This window comes from Osmerus eperlanus, chromosome 22, assembly GCF_963692335.1.
Source record: "Osmerus eperlanus chromosome 22, fOsmEpe2.1, whole genome shotgun sequence".
Classification (NCBI taxonomy): Eukaryota; Metazoa; Chordata; class Actinopteri; order Osmeriformes; family Osmeridae; genus Osmerus; species Osmerus eperlanus.
In genome coordinates, this window is record NC_085039.1 from 13,038,042 (window position 1) to 13,063,435 (window position 25,394).

At 51.4% G+C, this 25,394-nt stretch overlaps 2 protein-coding genes across 8 annotated transcripts in view; one reads left to right on the plus strand and one right to left on the minus strand.

The window, feature by feature from the left end:
• The window catches only part of sh2d3a (SH2 domain containing 3A), a 14,858-nt gene extending 2,723 nt beyond the window's left edge, over nt 1-12,135 (plus strand). The window contains exons 3-21 of one of the 5 annotated variants that reach the window (XM_062448540.1): nt 876-931; nt 1,012-1,169; nt 3,900-3,939; nt 4,056-4,172; nt 4,251-4,394; nt 4,610-4,875; nt 5,328-5,413; nt 5,558-5,677; nt 6,184-6,341; nt 6,422-6,598; nt 6,808-7,035; nt 8,432-8,547; nt 9,913-10,084; nt 10,177-10,288; nt 11,145-11,330; nt 11,630-11,789; nt 11,828-11,859; nt 11,899-11,946; nt 12,010-12,135. In XM_062448540.1, the coding sequence (XP_062304524.1) occupies nt 876-931; nt 1,012-1,169; nt 3,900-3,939; nt 4,056-4,172; nt 4,251-4,394; nt 4,610-4,875; nt 5,328-5,413; nt 5,558-5,677; nt 6,184-6,341; nt 6,422-6,598; nt 6,808-7,035; nt 8,432-8,547; nt 9,913-10,084; nt 10,177-10,288; nt 11,145-11,330; nt 11,630-11,789; nt 11,828-11,859; nt 11,899-11,909 (2,339 nt within the window). In that variant the 3' untranslated portion in view covers nt 11,910-11,946; nt 12,010-12,135. Of the gene's footprint in view, nt 1-875; nt 932-1,011; nt 1,170-2,340; nt 2,949-3,208; nt 3,809-3,899; nt 3,940-4,055; nt 4,173-4,250; nt 4,395-4,609; nt 4,876-5,327; nt 5,414-5,557; nt 5,678-6,183; nt 6,342-6,421; nt 6,599-6,807; nt 7,036-8,431; nt 8,548-9,912; nt 10,085-10,176; nt 10,289-11,144; nt 11,331-11,629; nt 11,790-11,827 lie in introns of those variants that run through there. The other 4 variants (XM_062448539.1, XM_062448543.1, XM_062448541.1 and 1 more) reach the window with 4 other exon arrangements.
• A 4-nt stretch (nt 12,136-12,139) lies between these two features.
• Nucleotides 12,140-25,292, minus strand: LOC134008955 (cdc42-interacting protein 4 homolog). 3 transcript variants are annotated; one of them, XM_062448554.1, is made up of 15 exons: nt 25,028-25,292; nt 18,876-18,991; nt 18,680-18,733; nt 18,418-18,565; nt 18,025-18,087; nt 17,422-17,526; nt 17,150-17,278; nt 16,819-16,965; nt 15,964-16,116; nt 15,001-15,039; nt 13,945-14,054; nt 13,626-13,758; nt 13,461-13,522; nt 13,229-13,335; nt 12,140-12,847 (listed from the first exon to the last, which is right to left on the minus strand). In XM_062448554.1, exons 1-15 carry the CDS (start codon nt 25,049-25,051, stop codon nt 12,711-12,713), a joined length of 1,527 nt encoding a protein of 508 aa, XP_062304538.1. In that variant the 5' UTR covers nt 25,052-25,292; the 3' UTR covers nt 12,140-12,710. The 3 variants fall into 3 exon arrangements, with proteins under 3 accessions (XP_062304538.1, XP_062304539.1, XP_062304541.1); XM_062448555.1 differs by having other exon boundaries at nt 15,016-15,039; nt 25,028-25,291; XM_062448557.1 differs by lacking the exon at nt 15,001-15,039 and having other exon boundaries at nt 25,028-25,289.
• Between the last annotated feature and the right edge of the window lie 102 nt (nt 25,293-25,394).

Below are 25,394 nucleotides of genomic sequence, written 5' to 3' on the forward strand. Positions count from 1 at the left end.
ATATCACGAGAAGGGAAAAACTTAAAAGGATGTTTAAGTCATAGAGATTAGGTCAATTTTTACACCGGTCTGCCAAATGTATTCGTTTTGATTCAACGATGAGGCTGCCTCTTGCAGGGGAAATGAGAAGACATCCATTTCATTCTACACTTCACTCGTATTTTCGCGTAGTTGTAAATGAGCAGCAAAAAAAAATGCTTTTAAATCTATGTAATCTTTATAAATAATAAGTATGCATTTTTATATAAAATACAGAAATATCAGTTGTAAAAATGTCATTAAAAAACGGACCCCTGTGCAACCGACGCAAGCAAGCACACCCTACAATTTCCCCAGAAATTGTACCCTCTCTAGTTGTTGCTTGTTTTTTCCACAGGTACACTTGCACTTATAGTGGTTCATGTTGTTTAATTGTAACTTGTTTAACTACATGCTCTTATGGTTCTTCCCTTTGGCACTTACTTTGGTTGTTCACAATGTGTGCTTCATGTTTTGGCTACTCGCAATGTTTTGTGGCTATCTCGTTGTTATGATCAGTGACCTATGCACTTTGTAAAGCTCTCTCTTGGAAGTCGCTTTGGATAAAAGCGTCTGCTAAATGAATAAATGTAAATGTAGGACTACACACACACAGGTACACACACAACCACACAAACTCCTGGGACTACACACACACAGGTACACACACAACCACACACACACCTGGGACTACACACACACACACCTGGGACTACACACACACAGTTATACACACAACCACACACACCTAGGACTACACACACACACAGGTACACACACAACCACACACACCTGGGACTACACACACAGGTGACTCTACCTGTGTAGATATTTCAGCTGTGACCTTTGACCTGCAGGTGGCGTGCAGCGCAGGGTGACCAGGAAGGGCTCTCTAGGCTCCGCCATCGACCTGGTGAGACCACATGACCACATCACCATAACAACAAGGATGATGGTGTTGATGTTGATGATGCCTGTGATCCCCCCCCCCAGGGTAAGTCCAGGAAAGACTTGTTTCGTCAGAGTGTGTTGCCACGGCTACGTCGCATGGACAAGGTGACACTCTCCACTTCCTTCACACAGTTACGCCCCCTGGGGGAAAGCCCTGCCGCTGAACATGCCCCCAAACAGGGTCAGGAGGTCAAACACAGGTACTGAGACATGTCCACTGAACATGCCCCCAAACAGGGTCAGGAGGTCAAACACAGGTACTGAGACATGTCCACTGAACACGCCCCCAAACAGGGTCAGGAGGTCAAACACAGGTACTGAGACATGTCCACTGAACACGCCCCCAAACAGGGTCAGGAGGTCAAACACAGGTACTGAGACATGTCCACTGAACATGCCCCCAAACAGGGTCAGGAGGTCAAACACAGGTACTGAGACATGTCCACTGAACATGCCCCCAAACAGGGTCAGGAGGTCAAACACAGGTACTGAGACATGTCCACTGAACATGCCCCCAAACAGGGTCAGGAGGTCAAACACAGGTACTGAGACATGTCCACTGAACATGCCCCCAAACAGGGTCAGGAGGTCAAACACAGGTACTGAGACATGTCCACTGTGTGTAGGAATCTGTGTGTTTATGTGTGTAGAAATCAGTGTGTGTGTGCATTTACATTTACATTTAGTCATTTAGCAGACACTCTTATCCAGAGCGACTTACAGTAAGTACAGGGACATTCCCCCCGAGGCAAGTAGGGTGAAGTGCCTTGCCCAAGGACACAACGTCATTTGGCACGGCTGGGAATCGAACTGGCAACCTTCAGATTACTAGCCTGACTCCCTCACCGCTCAGCCATCTGACTCCCATGTGTGTGTTTGCGTACAGAGAAAACAGCGAGAGAGACAAAGCGAGGGAGAGTAGGACAGAGAGAGACAGACAGAGAGACACATACAGAGAGACAGACAGAGAGAGAGAGACACACACACAGACAGAGAAAGACAGAGAGAGACAGACAGAGAGACAGAGAGACAGAGAGGCTTGTTAAACTTTTTTGCCATTACATGACATGTTTGTCAAGTTCAGGCTCGTCCTCGCGCTTGTAAAACCCATGGGTGTAATCATGCTTCTAGTGACAAGAATCACAAAGGAACCACCACTTCCCAATGTGCTGTGATACAACAGCTTGCTGCTTTGTCAATCATTAACTATGGTTACATCTTGTGTGTGTATAAGAGAGAAAAAGAGAGAGAGAGAGGCAGGGAGGGAATGAGAGAGAGAGGGGGGGAGGCAGGGAGGAAGGGAGAGAGGGAGGCAGGCAGGCAAGGAGGTAGCGAGAGAGAAAGAGAGAGAGACAGGGAGGGAGGGAGATCTGTTGAGCCTTGTTGGATAGCCTTGAGGGCAGTGTGTTGACTAGCTGACTGCTATTGAGCAACAACGTTAACTCAATAAAACAACAGCGGAGTTTCCGCCCCTCGGCCAGCGCCAGTGCACGTGGAAACGTTTCTGGAGCTGACAAACTATAGACTGATTCACGTGTGGACAGCGCGGGACTGCGGTGCGACTGAAGTTGACTTGTTAATGCAGGTGAGATAGGAAATCTCTCCCGCTCCCTCTCAAACCGGGAGGCTTCGGAGCGGAATCTGTGGAATGCGCCAGATAGCAGTGTTCCTACGCTCGAGGCCGGGGGGAGATCGTGCAGGAGAACTTGTGGGTACTCGTCCCACACCGTGCCGCGCGCACGCAGGGCGCTGGATTGGAGGGGGTTTAATTCGCTGTTGTAGTTTGTGTGTGCGAGAGTATGTATGTGTAAGCAAGAGATAGTGTGTGTTTGTGTGTGAGATGGAATGTGTGTATGTGTGTGGGGAGAGAGTTTGTGTTTGAATCTTTCGATCTGAACTCGCTTCTTCGTACGTGACTGTTGACCGGATCGCTTCTCCGTGACTAAAGCCTCGACATGGTGCTGTGAGTGCGCTCTCAGGTAAGCGGATTTAGGCGTTGTCAAAGTTCGGTGGATTTCCTCCGGTCAAAACGCTAACGTGTCATGTCAAGTCACGGTCCGTACGGGACCAGAGAGCATTGTGACTTGATAACAGAACGGTTTTGCTACAGGAAGGTTTTTTCAGTGAGAAGTTTGATTCCACTCTGCCGTTAAACACCAGACAGAGCAGCTCGGGGTTGATTGATGAGATAGAAGCCGGTAACTTCATGCACGGGAGTGGAAATGGTCCAACGTGATATGACGTTAGTACTCATCGGTGCTTAACGAATCATCAGGTGTTTTAATCTTTCTTTTTGCTTTGCACATTTAAAATGACGCAACATGTGTTGTATCGAAATGGTTGAAATATCTGTTGTTGTGAAGGTGAAGCGTCGCCAACCAAACGGTTGAACACCCGTTTGTTCAAATAGAATTAGCTACTACTCTGGAGTGTAAAACTACTGTCGCCTCTACCGGCTGTCCGCGAGCCTCACCTGCAGACAGGTGTGAGTGGCTTGTACGGGACAACGCCCCTCTAACGGAATGTTGAGTGCTTGTGATATGAACCCCGGAGACGACACTACAGACCGATAAAAGACTATTCTATTCTATTGATAGAACAACATGAGGGGTTGATTCCATGGTTGTTCCTGGTGTCTGGATCAGGGCTGTACAATAACAGCACACACACACACAACAACTTTGGAGAGGGACACCAGGAGGGTAGTTAAACTCCGTCTCCATGGCAATGTGTAACGTCCTCAGCTTCCTGTCCGGACAGAGCAGTCCCAGGCAACAGGAAGTGGAACAGGAAGTGGATCTATTAGCGGACTGGGAGAGAGGCAGCCTTCTTCCTGTATGTCAGTACGGGGGGGTTACCTGCTTAGTTACCACCCCCCCTGTGGAAACTATGCTGAAGGTCTCTCTCTCTCCTATTCTCCTTTTTTTCAGTAAGAGAAGGAGTATATCTGCTTACCTGAATCAACTGAAGGTAAACACACACACAAGCTCTCACACTCAAACATCAGAGACACTTACATGACTACTCACGTTTACTGAAACAATAATTGAAAGCTGTGTATATGTGTGTGTGTGTGTGTGTGTGAGCTGTTTGGGGGGAGGAGGGAGATGGAGGACTTGAAGAAGGAGTTAGAGGAGGAGCTGAAACTGAACACTGAGGACCCTCGCAGCCATGCCTGGTACCACGGAGCAGTCAGCAGAGAGGTACACACACAATACACACCTTACACACACACCATACACACCATAAACACACCACACACACACCCTGTGTGTCTGCAGGGGGCAGAGTCTCTGCTGCAGAGGGATGGGGACTTCCTTGTGCGGGACTCTAGCTCCTCCCCCGGGGACTACGTCCTGAGCTGCTGTTGGAGGAACGAGCCCATGCACTTCAAGATCATCAGAGTGGTGCTGAGACCCAAGAAGGTGGAGTGTGTTGTGTGTGTGTGTGGTGTGTGTGGGTGGTGTGTTGTGTGTGTGTGTGTGTGTGTGGTGTGTGTGGTGTGTGTGTGTGTTGTGTGTGTGTGTGGTGTGTTGTGTGTGTAGGGTCATGTTTAACTACCCTTGTGGGGACCAAATGTATAGAGAAACATGACAAACTTGACCTTGTGTGGTATGTGTGTGTGTATGTGTGTGAGCAGGGATACTCAAGGGAACTGTTCCAGTTCGAGGAGGATCGCTACGACAACGTCCCTGCTCTGATTCGCTATTATGTGGGTGGCCGCCGGCCTATTTCCCAGGCCTCGGGCGCGGTCATCTTTCACCCGATCACACGCACCGTGCCCCTGCGTGTGATCAGCAGGGGTGCGGAGGAGGTCAGCGTCCCCCAGAGGAGCAGAGGAACAGAACACACCAGGAGACTCAGCTACAACACACACACACTGCTGCCTCCCAGCACCCTGCTGAGGTACACACACACACACACACACACACACACACACACACACACACACTGCTGCCTCCCAGCACCCTGCTGAGGTACACACACACACACACACACACACACACACACTGCTGCCTCCCAGCACCCTGCTAAGGTACACACACACACTGCTGCCTCCCAGCACCCTGCTAAGGTACACACACACACACACACACACACACACACACACACACACACTGCTGCCTCCCAGCACCCTGCTAAGGTACACACACACACTGCTGCCTCCCAGCACCCTGCTAAGGTACACACACACACTGCTGCCTCCCAGCACCCTGCTAAGGTACACACACACACTGCTGCCTCCCAGCACCCTGCTAAGGTACACACACACACTGCTGCCTCCCAGCACCCTGCTAAGGTACACACACACACACGTCATTAACACATAAAGAAGTGCGTGTGGTGTGTGTGTGTAGGAGTGGCAGTCAGCCTGCTAACCTGGAGAACCTGGGCAGGAGACCATCTCTACAGTCAGCTCAGTCAGACAGCAACCTGCGTCCAGGTACACACACACGCACACACACACACTTAAGACACACACACACACACACACACTATAGACACACACACACACACTGTAGACACACACACACAGTAGACACACACTCTAACCTGGTGCTCTTGTTGCTCCTCTTCGTCTCTGTAGGTGCTCCTCCCATTGGCCAGTCAAAGGATTCTGGCCCCGCCCCCATATCTCCAGTGTTCCGTACAGGCAGCGAACCACTGTTGAGTCCCTTACCTCGACACACTCGCCCTTCCAACCCAGGTAACACACACTCACACACCCCTCCCACCCAGGTAACACACTCACACACCCCTCCCACCCAGGTAACACACTCACACACCCCTCCCACCCAGGTAACACACACTCACACACCCCTCCCACCCAGGTAACACACTCACACACCCCTCCCACCCAGGTAACACACACTCACACACACTCCCACCCAGGTAACACACTCACACACACTCCCACCCAGGTAACACACACTCACACACCCCTCCCACCCAGGTAACACACACTCACACACCCCTCCCACCCAGGTAACACACTCACACACCCCTCCCACCCAGGTAACACACACTCACACACCCCTCCCACCCAGGTAACACACTCACACACACCCCTCCCACCCAGGTAACACACACTCACACACCCCTCCCACCCAGGTAACACACTCGCCCCTCCCACGCAGGTAACACACACCCACCCCTCCCACAAAGATAACACACACACCCTCACTCTCTTCCCTCCCCTCCCCCCTCTCTCAGAAGGGGGTGTGACCCTTCGGGGTTCTGACGGACAGCTTCACCCCAGAGCCCCGCCCAAACCCCTCAGAGTCTCTGCCCTCTTCCCCGGAGGTCCGCCCCTTCAGCCCTGCAAGGATGGAGATGACCTGGCCTCCTTATACGACGAGCTGGTCATACAGGTAACTACACCCAACTAACCCTGATGATGGTGGTGATGATGGTGCTGATGGTGTTGATGATGCTGATGATGCTGGTTCAGGTGCCGGGATCGGGGAGGCAGGGTCATGTGGAGCGTCTCCGTGCGGAGGAGAAGTGGCAGAGCCGCGCCCGGCTCACTGAGACCTCCTTCACCTTCCTGTCAGGCCACGCCCTCTCGCCAGACACGCCCCCAGAAGGCGCGGGGCCTGAGGAGGACTGGACCTTCCAAAGACCGCAGGTTATCCGTCTGTCTGCCTGTCTGTCTGCCTGTCTGTCTAACTGCCTATCTGTCTGCCTGCCTGTCTGTGTATGTGTTAGCATGCAGAGTTGTAAAGGTTATTATTCCTCTTCTATAGGACATGCTAATGATGTTATGATTATTACATAAAGTAAATGTTTTAAAGCAGAAGTTGTGAACATAGACGATGTCCTGTGTGTCCCCCCCAGACAGAGCCGGTCTCCTGCTTCCAGCTGGACAGCTTTGAGTCCCTGCTGCTGCCAGACCAGAGCCGTCCTCTGGAGCCGTCTGTGCTGCTGAACCTGAAGCAGCTGTTCAACCAGGCCGACGCCCACAACACCGCCCTGCACATGCTCAGTGTCGACTGCCAGGTACAGCTGCACATGCTCAGTGTCGACTGCCAGGTACAGCTGCACATGCTCAGTGTCGACTGCCAGGTACAGCTGAAGGGACACACAATCATTATTATTATTTTGAGTGTTATTGTTATTTCTATTATTATGATGTTATCATCCAATAATGCACTTCAGGGTTAGATAGAGGAGAGGTTGGGAGGGGTGTGGTCGGCAGGGGTGAGGTTGGGAGGGGTGAGGTTGGGAGGGGTGTGGTCGGCAGGGGTGAGGTTGGGAGGGGTGTGGTCGGCAGGGGTGAGGTTGGGAGGGGTGAGGTCGGCGGGGGTGAGGTTGGAAGGGGTGAGGTTGGGAGGGGTGAGGTTGGGAGGGGTGAGGTCGGCAGGGGTGAGGTTGGGAGGGGTGTGGTCGGCAGGGGTGAGGTTGGGAGGGGTGTGGTCGGCAGGGGTGAGGTTGGGAGGGGTGAGGTCGGCGGGGGTGAGGTCGGCGGGGGTGAGGTTGGGAGGGGTGAGGTTGGGAGGGGTGAGGTTGGGAGGGGTGTGGTTGGCAGGGGTGAGGTTGGGAGGGGTGAGGTTGGGAGGGGTGAGGTCGGCAGGGGTGAGGTTGGGAGGGGTGTGGTCGGCAGGGGTGAGGTTGGGAGGGGTGAGGTTGGGAGGGGTGAGGTCGGCGGGGGTGAGGTTGGAAGGGGTGAGGTTGGGAGGGGTGAGGTTGGGAGGGGTGAGGTTGGGAGGGGTGTGGTTGGCAGGGGTGAGGTTGGGAGGGGTGTGGTTGGGAGGGGTGAGGTTGGGAGGGGTGAGGTTGGGAGGGGTGAGGTTGGGAGGGGTGTGGTTGGCAGGGGTGAGGTTGGGAGGGGTGAGGTTGGGAGGGGTGAGGTTGGGAGGGGTGTGGTTGGGAGGGGTGAGGTTGGGAGGGGTGAGGTTGGGAGGGGTGAGGTTGGGAGGGGTGAGGTTGGGAGGGGTGAGATTGGGAGGGGTGAGGTTGGGAGGGGTGAGGTTGGGAGGGGTGAGATTGGGAGGGGTGAGGTTGGGAGGGGTGAGGTTGGGAGGGGTGTGGTTGGGAGGGGTGAGGTTGGGAGGGGTGAGGTTGGGAGGGGTGAGGTTGGGAGGGGTGAGGTTGGGAGGGGTGAGGTTGGGAGGGGTGAGGTCGGCAGGGGTGAGGTTGGGAGGGGTGAGGTCGGCGGGGGTGAGGTTGGAAGGGGTGAGGTTGGGAGGGGTGAGGTTGGGAGGGGTGAGGTTGGGAGGGGTGAGGTCGGGAGGGGTGAGGTTGGAAGGGGTGAGGTTGGGAGGGGTGAGGTTGGGAGGGGTGAGGTTGGGAGGGGTGAGGTTGGGAGGGGTGAGATTGGGAGGGGTGAGGTTGGGAGGGGTGAGGTTGGGAGGGGTGAGGTTGGAAGGGGTGAGGTTGGGAGGGGTGAGGTCGGCAGGGGTGAGATTGGCAGGGGTGAGGTTGGCAGGGGTGACCAGTCTGCTATCCCATGATGTTCCAGGTGTTGAGGATGGTTGGAGTGACGGAGGAGCAGAAGAGGATCATGGGAGTTTGGTCTGGGCTGGAGCTGCTGCTCCTGCCTCACGGACACCAGCTCAGACAAGACCTCCTGGAGAGGTACACACACCATACACACGCCGGTCAAACACAGGATCAACTTCAAAATACTACTCACCACCTTCAAAGCCCTAAATAACATGGCCCCTTCCTACCTTTCTGACCTCCTCCCCCTCCACGCCCCTACATTTACATTTAGTCATTTAGCAGACGCTCTTATCCAGAGCGACGTACAGTAAGTACAGGGACATTCCCCCGCGGCAAGTAGGGTGAAGTGCCTTTCCCAAGGACACAACGTCATTTGACACGGCCGGGAATCGAACCGGCGACTTTCTGATTACTAGCCCGATTCCCTAACCGCTCAACCACCGCTCGACTCCCTACCCGTTGCCTCAGGTCCGCCGGCGCAAACATTCTTAAAACCATCAGGACTAAGCACCGGACCTGGGGTGACAGGGCCTTCTCTGCTGCCGCACCCTCCCTCTAAGCACCGGGCCTGGGGTGACAGGGCCTTCTCTGCTGCCGCACCCTCCCTCTAAGCACCGGGCCTGGGGTGACAGGGCCTTCTCTGCTGCCGCACCCTCCCTCTAAGCACCGGACCTGGGGTGACAGGGCCTTCTCTGCTGCCGCACCCTCCCTCTGGAATGACCTCCCTCTCCATATCCGTCTGGCTCCCAACATAGCACTATTTAAACAATCCCTCAAAACTCACCTTTTCAACCTCGCCTTCACCTGAACATCCCCTGCTCCCTCCCCTCCACTATTAGACTTATATGTTAGTTTTCTTTTTCTGTATAATATTCTGTTTGTCTGTTTTGTTCAATCCTTTGTCTTTATATTTTACTGTTGTCTTGTTTTGCTTGTCCTCACACTTGTAAAGCGACTTTGGGTATTTAGAAAAGCGCTATTAAAAAAATAAAAATAATAATTATTATACACACACACACACACCAGCTGAGACAAGACCTCATGGAGAGGTACACACACACACCATACACACACACACACCATACACACACACACACCATACACACACACACCATACACACACACACACCATACACACACACACACCACACACACACACACACCATACACACACACACACCATACACACACACACACCATACACACACACACACCATACACACACACACACCATACACACACACACACCATACACACACACACACACCATACACACACACACACCATACACACACACACACCATACACACACACACACACCATACACACACACACACCATACACACACACACACACCATACACACACACACACACCATACACACACACACACCATACACACACCAGCTGAGACAAGACCTCATGGAGAGGTACACACACACTCATATATACTTCCCTCTCTCCTATATCCACCTCCCTCCTTTGCTCTTCCCCCCAGACATCACCTTCTAGCGCTGGGTGTTGCCGTGGATATCCTGGGATGCACCGGCAGTGTAGGTCAAAGGTCGGCAGTGCTGCATAAGGTCATCCTATTGGCTGAGGCCCTTAGAAGCCACGCCCATGACCTCTATGCCTTCTCTGCTGTGATGAAGGCTCTGGAGATGCCCCAGGTACACACACACACACCATACACACACACACACACCATACACACACACACACACCATACACACACAACACACACATACCTGTGTGTGTGTAGGTGCTGAGGCTGGAGAAGACCTGGAGGACTCTAAGGAGGAGCCAGACCGAGGCAGCCGTACTGTTTGAGAAGAAGCTCAAACCCTTCATGAAGGCCCTGAGCCAGGGAGACGGTGAGCGCATGTGTGGATAACGTGTGTGTATAACATGTGTGTGTATAACATGTGTGTGGATAACATGTGTGGATAACATGTGTGTGGATAACATGTGTGGATAACATGTGTGTGGATAACATGTGTGTGGATAGCATGTGTGTGGATAACATGTGTGTGGATAACATGTGTGTGGATAGCATGTGTGTGGATAACGTGTGTGGATAACATGTGTGTGGATAACATGTGTGGATAACATGTGTGTGGATAACACGTGTGGATAACATGTGTGTGGATAACATAAGAATTAGAAAGGGTTTTAATCACCATGAAAGTTTGCACAGACAAGGAATTTACTTTGGCAGGAAGATGCATACATTAAACATATAGGAATCTTAAAAACTTAAATATGTGGTCTAACTATACTAAAGGTACATAGTCTAGCAATACTAAGGGGATTTAGAATTTAAAAAAAATATAGGCTACAATAAAATATAAAGTAGCCATAATTTACAATAAAAAAAAAATATTAAAAAAAATACAAATCGTATAAAAGATACAAATTGTGTAGTGTAGTGCAAATTGCAATGTGTTTAAAGTCTTTTGTGTGTATAACATGTGTGTGTATAACGTGTGTGTGTGTATAACGTGTGTGTGTATAACATGTGTGTGTATAACGTATGTGTGTGTTTGTATATAACGTGTGTGTGTGTGTGTGTATATATAACGTGTGTGTGTGTGTGTGCGTGTAACGTATGTGTGTGTATAACGTGTGTGTGTGTGTGTGTGTATAACGTGTGTGTGTATAACGTGTGTGTATGTGTGTGTATAAAGTGTGTGTGTATAACGTGTGTGTGTGTATAACGTGTGTGTGTAGACTCGGTGGTGCAGACTCCTGTCTCTGTTCCTCACCTCGTTCCTCTGCTGATGCTGATGGAGGGGGAGGAGCTAGCGGAACACTCGGACAAGGGCTGTCAGCTGATCTTTGACATCCTCCAATCAGCACGCAGCATTGCCTTGCTGGCACCCCAATACCAGGAGCACGCACACACACTACTGACAGGTACACACACAGGCAGACTCACTACTGACAGGCACACACACACACTACTGACATGTACACACACACACACACACACACTACTGACAGGCACACACACGCACACTACTGACAGGTACACACACACACACTACTGACAGGCACACACACGCACACTACTGACAGGTACACACACACACACACTACTGACAGGTACACACACACACACACACTACTGATAGGTACACACAATACACACACACAACCAGGTACATGACCAGCCCACTGACAAGTCTGATTGGCTGATGCTGTATGATTGACAGGTGGCTGGCAGCCAATCCCGGAGCTTCTGGAGGCGTTCCAGACAGAGTTTGCTTTGAGGCTGTTCTGGGGTCAAGGGTCCGGAGCCAGCCGGCCGGAACGCTACAGCAAGTTTGACAACATCCTCAATGTGCTCTCCAACAAGCTGGAGCCTCTGGAGGCCTTAAGCCCTGACCCTAGCCCTGACCCCTAGCCCTGACCCTAGCCCTGACCCCTAGCCCTGACCCTAGCCCTGACCCCTAGCCCTGACCCCTAGCCCTGACCCCTAGGCCTGACCCCTAGCCCTGACCCTAGCCCTGACCCCTAGCCCTGACCCCTAGCCCTGACCCCTAGCCCTGACTCTCCTACACTAGTGTGTGTGTGTGTGTGTGTTTGAATGTACGTGTGTGTGTCTGTTTGTGTGTGGAGACATAATTTGTTTATCTGTGGTATGTTCTGTATTCGTTTGAAATGTATGTTTCTGACTAATGACAATATTTAACAACTAAATAAATGATTTAAAGGAAGACACATACATCTCGTAGTTTATGTAATAATTATTTCCAGATTTCCAAACAATAATATGTAAATACAAGTTTTAAAAATATCATTTACAGTTTATATATCAGTAAAATCTAAACTAAAAAATATACAGAGAATGTCCTAGCTCATCTGCAGATTGCTTGAGAGGAGGGAGAGGGGAGAAGGAGGGAGGAGGGGAGAGAGAGGGAGTTTGCAGTGAGGAGGTAAATCTAGAAAGGTTCGAACAAGACAGTGGTGGTTCTTCTAACATGAACACAGAACCACCCTAGCCCTAACCCACATAGAACACAGAAGAACCACACAGGAGAACCTAACAGGACAAGACTAGAACACAATGGTGGAGGGATGACAATTCAAAGTGATTTTGGAGACAAAAACAAACAGCAGTCACATGATGCACATGTGCTGCTGGCTGGTGTTAGTGTAGAGTGTGTAGGAGGTTGTGTGTGTGTTACTGTGTGTGTTACTGGATGTGTGTGTGTGTTACTGTGTGTGGGTGTGTTACTGTGTGTGTTACTGGATGTGTGTGTGTTACTGTGTGTGTTACTGGATGTGTGTGTGTTACTGTGTGTAGGAGGAGGGGATGTAGCCCTCGTCTCCGCTGGCTCTCTGTACACGGATCCAGCCGTCTCCTTTATCCTGCTCCATCACACTCAACTGCTCCCCCTGCTGGACAGAGATGGTGCCCTCGCTGGAGCCTGAACACACACACACACACACACACAGAGGTATACACATGCACCATACCCACACACACAGTTAGTTAGCTAGCTGTGTTCCAGTAGTAGGAGTTAGCTACCTGTGTGTGTTCCTGTAGTAGGAGTTAGCTAGCGTGTGCATGTTCATTTTTCATTTAGCAGACGCTCTTATCCAGAGCGACTTACAGTAAGTACAGGGACATTCCCCCGAGGCAAGTAGGGTGAAGTGCCTTGCCCAAGGACACAACGTCATTTGTCACTGCCGGGAATCAAACCAGCAACCTTCGGATTACTAGCCAAATTCCCTCACCGCTCAGCCACCTGACTCCTGAATGGTCCTGTAGTAGGAGTTAGCTAGCTAGCGTGTGTGTGAAAGCCTACCCTCGAAGGAGTAGAGGGCGGTACACTGTCCTACAGGAACCTCCAGATCATCAAAGTCGTCATCAAACTCTGAGTAGATGTTCTGGGAGGGATCTCCAGTTACTGTGCTGCAGATCCACACACACACACACACACACAGACAGACATATACGTAAAACAAAACAATATTCAAAATATACAAGTATGCAAAAATACAGAACACACATTCTCTCACACAAACACACACACACACCTGTGCTGGTAGTTGTTGTTGCTAGTCGAGTCCTCTCCTCCAACAGCTTCTGACAGCCACGACTGCAACACACACACACACACACCACGGACACGGGCGCACAATGAATGAACTCCACTCTAAGTTTTTTTGTATTCTGTTGTGTGTGGTGTGTGTGGTGTGTACCTCATACTTGGCCAGCTCCCCCCTCAGCCGGGCGAGGGTCTGGGAGGTGTGTGAGATCTGGGGCTCCAGGCTGGCTGGGTCCCCCAGAGCAGGGTTCTGCTGGTACACACTCTTCATCTTCTCTAGAGCCTCACTGAGGAGGAGAGGAGAGGAGGAGGAGAAGAGAGGGGGAGGAGAGGAAGAGAAGAGAAGAGGAGGAGAAGAAGGAGGATATAAAGGGGAATGAAGACAGACAGAAAGATTATTGTGTGATTGACTGTCCCTTTGGTCTCCTTGGACACCATGTTTACAGGTTCGTCTCCTGATGATGATGTCACACCTCTGGTCTGTCTCCTTCTGCAGGTCCTTTGTGACGTCATCAACCCTGGCCTGCAGCTTCTTCCTTCTCTGCTCTGGAGGGAGGTGGGAGTAGTCCTCTGCAGGGGGGGGCTGGACACACACATACACACATGCACACATACACACATACACACACCACACACATGCACACATACACACACCACACACATGCACACATACACACACCACACACATGCACACATACACACACCACACACATGCACACATACACACACATGCACACATACACACACCACACACATGCACACATACACACACCACACACATGCACACATACACACACCACACACACCACACCACACACACACACCACACACCACACACACCACACATACACACACCACACACATGCACACATACACACACCACACACACACACACACCACACATACACACCACACATACACACACCACACACACATGCACACACGTGCACACACCACACACGCACACATACACACACGCACACACCACACACACCACACATATACACACCACACACACACCACACACACATGCACACACCACACACATGCACACACACACCACACACACACGCACACATACACACATGCACACACACACGCACACATACACACATGCACGCACACATACACACACACCACACACACACATACACACCACACACACATACACACATGTAACAATTTTGTTGTATATTGAGCATAACAGTATTGGATAGATCATTCCTTGCACTACAACCCTACACCAGTAGATGGAGCGCTTGGATGGATGGAGGAGAGGTGGAGTGGGGGAGGAGAGGAGAGGGGGAGAGAGGGAGAGGAGAGGAGAGGTGGAGTGGGGGAGGAGGATCTGACAGAGAAGGATAAAGTTTTGAAAAAAAGAGAGAGAGAGAGAGAGAGGAGGATAATTGAAAGCAGAAATAAGTGTTTGTGATTGGTTCAAACCATAAAGGAACCATCAATCCACAACCAACCACAAACCCTGATCATCAATATGCCCCTAACAACCACTTCACCATGGTAATCCTAACCGTAGAAACTGTTACCATGTGTTTATCACCATGCGACATCTGGAGACAGAATAGAGAACACACACACACACGTGTCATTCTAACATCACACAACTTAACATGTTCTCACCTCATGCTGCACACACACACCCCTCTCTCTCACACACACACATACCTCACACAAAAAATATATATTTTAAAGTTTTGAATAACATTTACATTTAGTCATTTAACAGGCGCTCTTATCCAGAGCGACTTACAGTAAGTACAGGGACATTCTCCCGAGGCAAGTAGGGTGAAGTGAACATGTTAAGTCGCTCTGGATAAGAGCGTCTGCTAAAATGATTAAATGTAAATGTGAAGTGCCTTGCCCAAGGACACAGTGTCATTTTGCACAGCCGGGAATCGAACAGGCAACCTTCTGATTACTAGCCCGATTCCAAATAACAAAAAACAAATAAATGGACGCACGAGATAAAGCTGTTTTCACACATACCACCCCCCCCCCCCTCCTTCCCTCCCTCTCACAGGCAATCCGCTTCTTGCTCGTCACCTCAGAAGTTTGATAAACTAAAGTTTGTGCAACATTGCCCTTGTTACCTACGGCTGATCACCTGTCGATGAGAAGGCTACACTAGATCCACTGGCAGCGACTGAATTAGTCTATTAGCTCCTTGTGAGCGGTGTGGCGCTGGGAATAGCATTTACTTCCTTGCATATACTGTGCTAGTTGTGTTATGCTAGCTGTGCTATTTTGATAGGCAACATACTGACGTTGCTCGTCACAAATGCCCTAATAAACGCATAGAATAGATTTAGCTTCTCTTGCTAGGTTTCCTGTTCACGCTGCCAGGTATGTCACACTGCCTTGTGGGGCCTGTCACATGACTCCTGTCACATGACTTGCATTGAAAATAAATGGGAGGCAACATTTTGGTCTACCGCCCCCCTTGAAAAAGCTCCTAGGGGAACACGGGTAGAGACCTTGTTCTTCTTGATGAAGGGCCAGAGTTTGGGCTTGGTCCTGGGCCCCTGCAGGCTCTCGGGTGCCCTGGCTGTCTGGCTGTAGTCCTCAAACTCCACCTCTCCTGGACGCTCAAAACCTGACTTATGCTGCTCCACCAGGAGCATGGAGTCCTACACACACACGCACACGCACACACACACGCACACACACACACACACACACACAGGGTTCAGTATCCACAGGATATTTCTATTTAACACTATTTAACACATGCTTTATCCAAAGTGATATACGGGGGGGATTTGAAGTTGAAACCTGTAATGCTCTAACCACTGAGCTGTACCCATACCACACACGTCACAGGTGTAGTGGTACAGGTCACAGGTGTAGTGGTACAGGTCACAGGTGTAGTGGTACAGGTCACAGGTGTAGTGGTACAGGTCACAGGTGTAGTGGTACAGGTCACAGGTGTAGTGGTACAGGTCACAGGTGTAGTGGTACAGGTCACAGGTGTAGTGGTACAGGTCACAGGTGTAGTGGTACAGGTCACAGGTGTAGTGGTACAGGTCACAGGTGTAGTGGTACAGGTCACAGGTGTAGTGGTACAGGTCACAGGTGTAGTGGTACAGGTCACAGGTGTAGTGGTACAGGTCACAGGTGTAGTGGTACAGGTCACAGGTGTAGTGGTACAGGTCACAGGTGTAGTGGTACAGGTCACAGGTGTAGTGGTACAGGTCACAGGTGTAGTGGTACAGGTCACAGGTGTAGTGGTACAGGTCACAGGTGTAGTGGTACAGGTCACAGGTGTAGTGGTACAGGTCACAGGTGTAGTGGTACAGGTCACAGGTGTAGTGGTGCTGCCCGTCACCCACCTGTGCAGGGTTGGTTTTGGCCGCTGCGCTGGCGATGCCGTCTAAACAGCAGGAGATGATGGGTGTGACATTGCGCTCTGTCTCTGCCAGCTGGAGGTACCCTGCAGCTAGTCTGGAGCCACGCTTCTCATCCATGTCCTGTAGCTTCTAAACACACACACACACGTGTATATATATATATATACCAGCTGGAGGTATCCTTCTGCTAGTGTGTGTGCGTGTGTGTGTGCGTGTGCGTGTGCGTGTGCGTGCGTGTGTGTGCGTGTGTGTGCGTGTGTGTGCGTGTGTGTGCGTGTGTGTGCGTGTGTGTGTGTGTGTGTGCGTGTCTCACGTTGAACATCAGAGGGATGTCTGTGTAGTAGAAGCCATGCTGCTCCTTGTTGTATCTCTGCAGGTAGGCAGCATAGTCATTCCGGCACTCCTCTGCAGAGTGCACCCTGGCATGGGAGTGCTGCTTCACCTGGGGGAGGGGGGGGCACTGTGAGTAAGAAACCTGTGTCCATGAGTGCGTGTGTATGTGTGTGAGTATGGTGTGTGTGTATATGGTGTGTGTGTGGGTGTGTGTATGGTGTGTGTGTGGGTGTGTGTATGGTGTGTGTGGACCTTTTCTACGTCAGCCTTCGTAGCATTGGTGTCCTGCTCGATCTTCTCTGCTTGCAGCAACGCTTTCTCTGCCTCCGCCCACTCCTTAGCACAACGCTTCTTAATCTGCACACACACAAACACACACACATTCATTTTTGTATTTTTGCACTGTGCCTGGTAAAGGCAGATCCTTACTTGACACTTTTGATCGTTGATCTGCTGTACCTTCTGTACAAACTATTGTTCAGTCACTTGGATAAAAGCGTCTCTTAATGAATAAGATGTGAGTGTGTCCAGGTGTGTGTCCAGGTGAGTGTGTCCAGGTGTGTGTCCAGGTGTGTGTCCAGGTGTGTGAACAGGTGTGTGAACAAGTGTGTGTCCAGGTGTTTGAACAGGTGTGTGTCCAGGTGTGTCTCCAGGTGTGTGTCCAGGTGTGTGTCAAGGTGTGTGAACAGGTGTGTGTCCAGGTGTGTGAACAGGTGTGTGAACAGGTGTGTATCCAGGTGTGTGTCCAGGTGTGTGTCAAGGTGTGTGAACAGGTGTGTAAACAGGTGTGTGTCCAGGTGTGTGTCCAGGTGTGTGAACAGGTGTGTGTCCAGGTGTGGAGGAGCAGGAACTCACAGTCTCCAGCTGTTTGAAGCTCGCCTCCAGGCTATGCTGGGCCTTCTTAGCCTCAATTAGATACTAGAGAGAGAGGGAGGGAGGGAGGGAGGGAGGGAGGGACATTAAATGTTGCATTATGATCAAAAACTGTCTTCTTCACTTTCACCCTCCCTTTCCTCTTCTCCTCCTCCCTCCCCTCCTCCCTCCCTCCCTCCCTCTCCTCTTACCTCCTCCCTCCCTCTCCTCTCCTCTTCCTTCCTCCCTCCCTCTCCCTCCCTCTCCTCTTCCTTCCTCCCTCCCTCTCCTCCCTCTCCTCCCTCTCCTCTTCCCTCCTCCCTCCCTCTCCTCCTCCTCTTCCCTCCTCCTCCTCCATCTCCTCTTCCCTCCTCCCTCTCCTTCTCCTCCTCTTACAGATTTCCTCTCCGTCTTCAGCTCCTGCAGGTACTTGCTGAGGTCCACACACACCCCCGTCACCAGGTTCTCAGCCACCAGCTCTCGCTGGCCTGCGTAGTCGTTCAGCTCATTCAGAATGTCCTGGAACGACGCGTGATTGGTGAACCTGCCAGGGAGAGGGGACACAGGACAAGCTGTCATTGGTGGACTGGTTGTGTGTGTGTGTGAGTGTGTGTGTGAGTGTGTGTGTGTGTGTGTGTGTGGGGGGGGTAGTGTTCACCTGCACTCCAGCTCCTCTGCTTTGCTTCTCTTTGCGTACCTCTTAGTCAGACTCCTGGGGGGCCAGAGAGCTGTTATTCTACATTACTGTATGTAATAACCAAAACACATGTACACTAAATGAAATTAATTGAACGGAAATATCACATGTACACACACACCACACACACACTCACATACACCACACACACGCTCACCGTAGCTGCTTGGCGTAGCTCTGCTCTATGTCTGTGCGTTCTTTAACAAACTTGATGTAGCGTTCCATGAGCTCCAACCCTGATTGGGTGTGTTTGTCGATGACATCATACTGGTCCTAGAGAGAGAGACCACAGGGGTTACACACACACACATATACTCTATAGAAGAGACTCAGCACATTCTTCTTTGAATCCAACACACACACATACTCAGACACACACATCCTCACACACACACACACACACACACAGGAACCAGTCAGACAGGCATATCCAGGTAGGTGTGTCTGTGTCTCAGTCTTTATGAATGTTTGAGGGTCACACACACACACACACACAGACAGGACACAGTGTTTGTGTGTGGGTGTGTCCTGTCTGTGTGTGTGTCCTGTGTGTGTGTGTGTGTGTCCTGTGTGTGTGTGTCCTGTCTGTGTGTGTGTGTGTCCTGTGTGTGTGTGTGTGTGTCCTGTGTGTGTGGGTGTGTGTCCTGTGTGTGTGGGTGTGTCCTGTCTGTGTGTGTGTGTGTCCTGTGTGTGTGAGATCACCCCCAGCTCCACCCTGTGACGGTCCCTGGGGCCCCTCCTAGTACAGATCCCCACCCTAGTGTGTGTGTGTGTGTGTGTGTGTGTGTGTGTGTGTGTGTGTGTGTGTGTGTGCGTGTGTGTGCGTGTGTGTGTGTGCCCTCCAGATACAAGTGATGTGACTGCCGGAACCAAGAAGAAAACCAGCAACGCCTGTCTGTTGGTCATTAATAAGGAGAATCAAGCTAGAAATCATTTATAGCTACAGGCTACAGCTACAGAGAAGCTAGCAACAGGCTACAGAGAAGTTAGCAACAGCTACAGAGAAGTTAGCAACAGCCTACAGGAAAGCTAGCTAAAGCTACAGAGAAGTTAGCAATAGGCTACAGAGAAGCTAGCTAAAGCTACAGAGAAGCTAGCTACAGGCTAAAACATTCTCTAAAGCTCCACGGCCTCCTTCCACCTGATGGACACTAAGACACCAGAGGGCAGTTGTTCATGTTTACTACATCCTCCAGTGCCCCCTGGTCACAAGATTCCACAGTCACACCTACACTAACCCCACAGGTGTGTGTGTACCTACACTAACCCCACAGGCGTGTGTGTACCTACACTAACCCCACAGGCGTGTGTGTACCTACACTAACCCCACAGGCGTGTGTGTACCTACACTAACCCCACAGGCGTGTGTGTACCTACACTAACCCCACAGGCGTGTGTGTACCTACACTAACCCCACAGGCGTGTGTGTACCTACACTAACCCCACAGGCGTGTGTGTACCTACACTAACCCCACAGGCGTGTGTGTACCTACACTAACCCCACAGGCGTGTGTGTACCTACACTAACCCCACAGGCGTGTGTGTACCTACACTAACCCCACAGGCGTGTGTGTACCTACACTAACCCCACAGGCGTGTGTGTACCTACACTAACCCCACAGGCGTGTGTGTACCTACACTAACCCCACAGGCGTGTGTGTACCTACACTAACCCCACAGGCGTGTGTGTACCTACACTAACCCCACAGGCGTGTGTGTACCTACACTAACCCCACAGGCGTGTGTGTACCTACACTAACCCCACAGGCGTGTGTGTACCTACACTAACCCCACAGGCGTGTGTGTACCTACACTAACCCCACAGGCGTGTGTGTACCTACACTAACCCCACAGGCGTGTGTGTACCTACACTAACCCCACAGGCGTGTGTGTACCTACACTAACCCCACAGGCGTGTGTGTACCTACACTAACCCCACAGGCGTGTGTGTACCTACACTAACCCCACAGGCGTGTGTGTACCTACACTAACCCCACAGGCGTGTGTGTACCTACACTAACCCCACAGGCGTGTGTGTACCTACACTAACCCCACAGGCGTGTGTGTACCTACACTAACCCCACAGGCGTGTGTGTACCTACACTAACCCCACAGGCGTGTGTGTACCTACACTAACCCCACAGGTGTGTGTGTACCTACACTAACCCCACAGGCGTGTGTGTGTGGTGTCACTTGACCAAGAGGCCTGGACCACTCTCTATCCCAGGTCTCCAGGATCCAGAACTCTGGTCCTAGAACCTTGTGCCCAGGATACAGAACATATAAGCTAGGACCTGACTCTAGAACTTAGTATCTGGGACATAGAACCTGATCCTATAACCTTAGACTTAGAACCAAGAGACCATAACCTCAAAAAGAGGTTACACAAGAGGTGTACACCTCTGTTCTAGAGGATCTAGAACACAGGATCTAGAACCCATGTGATCTATAAAGACAGTAGTTGGCACAGGACCAGAGCATGGGCTGTGTCTCAATACAGTAACCATGCTGCCTCTGCCTGCTGAGCATGGGCTGTGTCTCAATACAGTAACCATGCTGCCTCTGCCTGCTGAGCATGGGCTGTGTCTCAATACAGTAACCATGCTGCCTCTGCCTGCTGAGCATGGGCTGTGTCTCAATACAGTAACCATGCTGCCTCTGCCTGCTGAGCATGGGCTGTGTCTCAATACAGTAACCATGCTGCCTCTGCCTGCTGAGCATGGGCTGTGTCTCAATACAGTAACCATGCTGCCTCTGCCTGCTGAGCATGGGCTGTGTCTCAATACAGTAACCATGCTGCCTCTGCCTGCTGAGCATGGGCTGTGTCTCAATACAGTAACCATGCTGCCTCTGCCTGCTGAGCATGGGCTGTGTCTCAATACAGTAACCATGCTGCCTCTGCCTGCAGAGCATGGGCTGTGTCTCAATACAGTAACCATGCTGCCTCTGCCTGCTGAGCATGGGCTGTGTCTCAATACAGTAACCATGCTGCCTCTGCCTGCTGAGCATGGGCTGTGTCTCAATACAGTAACCATGCTGCCTCTGCCTGCAGAGCATGGGCTGTGTCTCAATACAGTAACCATGCTGCCTCTGCCTGCTGAGCATGGGCTGTGTCTCAATACAGTAACCATGCTGCCTCTGCCTGCTGAGCATGGGCTGTGTCTCAATACAGTAACCATGCTGCCTCTGCCTGCTGAGCATGGGCTGTGTCTCAATACAGTAACCATGCTGCCTCTGCCTGCAGAGCATGGGCTGTGTCTCAATACAGTAACCATGCTGCCTCTGCCTGCTGAGCATGGGCTGTGTCTCAATACAGTAACCATGCTGCCTCTGCCTGCTGAGCATGGGCTGTGTCTCAATACAGTAACCATGCTGCCTCTGCCTGCTGAGCATGGGCTGTGTCTCAATACAGTAACCATGCTGCCTCTGCCTGCTGAGCATGGGCTGTGTCTCAATACAGTAACCATGCTGCCTCTGCCTGCTGAGCATGGGCTGTGTCTCAATACAGTAACCATGCTGCCTCTGCCTGCTGAGCATGGGCTGTGTCTCAATACAGTAACCATGCTGCCTCTGCCTGCTGAGCATGGGCTGTGTCTCAATACAGTAACCATGCTGCCTCTGCCTGCTGAGCATGGGCTGTGTCTCAATACAGTAACCATGCTGCCTCTGCCTGCAGAGCATGGGCTGTGTCTCAATACAGTAACCATGCTGCCTCTGCCTGCTGAGCATGGGCTGTGTCTCAATACAGTAACCATGCTGCCTCTGCCTGCTGAGCATGGGCTGTGTCTCAATACAGTAACCATGCTGCCTCTGCCTGCTGAGCATGGGCTGTGTCTCAATACAGTAACCATGCTGCCTCTGCCTGCTGAGCATGGGCTGTGTCTCAATACAGTAACCATGCTGCCTCTGCCTGCTGAGCATGGGCTGTGTCTCAATACAGTAACCATGCTGCCTCTGCCTGCTGAGCATGGGCTGTGTCTCAATACAGTAACCATGCTGCCTCTGCCTGCTGAGCATGGGCTGTGTCTCAATACAGTAACCATGCTGCCTCTGCCTGCTGAGCATGGGCTGTGTCTCAATACAGTAACCATGCTGCCTCTGCCTGCTGAGCATGGGCTGTGTCTCAATACAGTAACCATGCTGCCTCTGCCTGCTGAGCATGGGCTGTGTCTCAATACAGTAACCATGCTGCCTCTGCCTGCTGAGCATGGGCTGTGTCTCAATACAGTAACCATGCTGCCTCTGCCTGCTGAGCATGGGCTGTGTCTCAATACAGTAACCATGCTGCCTCTGCCTGCTGAGCATGGGCTGTGTCTCAATACAGTAACCATGCTGCCTCTGCCTGCTGAGCATGGGCTGTGTCTCAATACAGTAACCATGCTGCCTCTGCCTGCTGAGCATGGGCTGTGTCTCAATACAGTAACCATGCTGCCTCTGCCTGCTGAGCATGGGCTGTGTCTCAATACAGTAACCATGCTGCCTCTGCCTGCTGAGCATGGGCTGTGTCTCAATACAGTAACCATGCTGCCTCTGCCTGCTGAGCATGGGCTGTGTCTCAATACAGTAACCATGCTGCCTCTGCCTGCTGAGCATGGGCTGTGTCTCAATACAGTAACCATGCTGCCTCTGCCTGCTGAGCATGGGCTGTGTCTCAATACAGTAACCATGCTGCCTCTGCCTGCTGAGCATGGGCTGTGTCTCAATACAGTAACCATGCTGCCTCTGCCTGCTGAGCATGGGCTGTGTCTCAATACAGTAACCATGCTGCCTCTGCCTGCTGAGCATGGGCTGTGTCTCAATACAGTAACCATGCTGCCTCTGCCTGCTGAGCATGGGCTGTGTCTCAATACAGTAACCATGCTGCCTCTGCCTGCTGAGCATGGGCTGTGTCTCAATACAGTAACCATGCTGCCTCTGCCTGCTGAGCATGGGCTGTGTCTCAATACAGTAACCATGCTGCCTCTGCCTGCTGAGCATGGGCTGTGTCTCAATACAGTAACCATGCTGCCTCTGCCTGCTGAGCATGGGCTGTGTCTCAATACAGTAACCATGCTGCCTCTGCCTGCTGAGCATGGGCTGTGTCTCAATACAGTAACCATGCTGCCTCTGCCTGCTGAGCATGGGCTGTGTCTCAATACAGTAACCATGCTGCCTCTGCCTGCTGAGCATGGGCTGTGTCTCAATACAGTAACCATGCTGCCTCTGCCTGCTGAGCATGGGCTGTGTCTCAATACAGTAACCATGCTGCCTCTGCCTGCTGAGCATAGGCTGTGTCTCAATACAGTAACCATGCTGCCTCTGCCTGCTGAGCATGGGCTGTGTCTCAATACAGTAACCATGCTGCCTCTGCCTGCAGAGCATGGGCTGTGTGTCAATACAGTAACCATGCTGCCTCTGCCTGCAGAGCATGGGCTGTGTGTCAATACAGTAACCATGCTGCCTCTGCCTGCAGAGCATGGGCTGTGTGTCAATACAGTAACCATGCTGCCTCTGCCTCCATCCCCAGACCAGGGGAGGACGTTTCATTATGGCTTTCACTTCTTAAAAACTGCTAATCTGTCCCCTCCACTTGTTATCACAATAATTGTATTTAACGCCTCACTAGGGCTGAGTTAAGGATAGAGCACCTTTAGAACTCACCTGGTCACCATGGCTGGTTTAGATTGTGTGATCTCTCCATGACCTCTGAACCCTGCCCCCCCCCCCCACCACCACCACCACTATCTGAACCCTGCCCCCCCCCCCCACCACCACCACCACTACCACCCACAATCCACTGTTAGCCTCACACAGACAAGGGAACTCTGTCAAAACAACTGCGTGAATATGTGATTTTTTCTTGAAGTATCCAATAATTGGATCATCAACTGGTTGTGTAATGAAATGTATCACACACTACCTCTCCCTTATCATTATCAACTCCTGACTGGACGGTACCTGGACTGTCGCGTGTCCTTTCTACCAGCTACAGTACACTACCTCCGCCTTCGTGTGCCTTCTTTAATGACTCCAAAGTATGCAGGCAGAAGTTGCGAAACAAGTTCAAGCCTCACCGACAAATCTGGAATGTTTCTCACACAGGAGAACTGCTCCGTACGGGGTTAACTTTGACACGGTGCACAAGGCTGTAAACATACAGAGCGACTCCGAAACATGACTTGAAAACAATGTATTGGTCGGACAGGCTGTTCACTGAGAAAACCAGCTGGCGTTCACAATCCCCTTCTCATGTAGCCTCACCTTGGAGCCTGGAGGAGTTTAGCTAAGTGACGAGGTGACACGGGTAGAAACTGAACTAGAACTCCTTACCCACAGGTCGTTCCCCCAGTCCATGTCTCCGCGGATAGTTCCCACGGTTATATATATATAAACAAGTTGTTGTATAATTCCGGGAGACTCGGTCTGATAAACTTGCGAAGATTCTTCGCCAAGTCGGTCGGTCGGTCGGGGAGGGCGGAGGTGAGGGAGGAAGCGCGAGGAGGAAGGGGACGCCCTCTCCTTTGACTGACGCGCCTGTTTCTTCAAGCGAGAGAAAATATTTTCGCCCGCTTTTCCTGAAACAAGTTTGGGTCGCACGACCGGTGAGGAGCGAGAAAGAAAAGGGGAGGGGTGTATCCGTGTCACTCCGTTTTCAAACAGAAGCGGTAATCCCAGTTACATGGATTGACTGTAACAT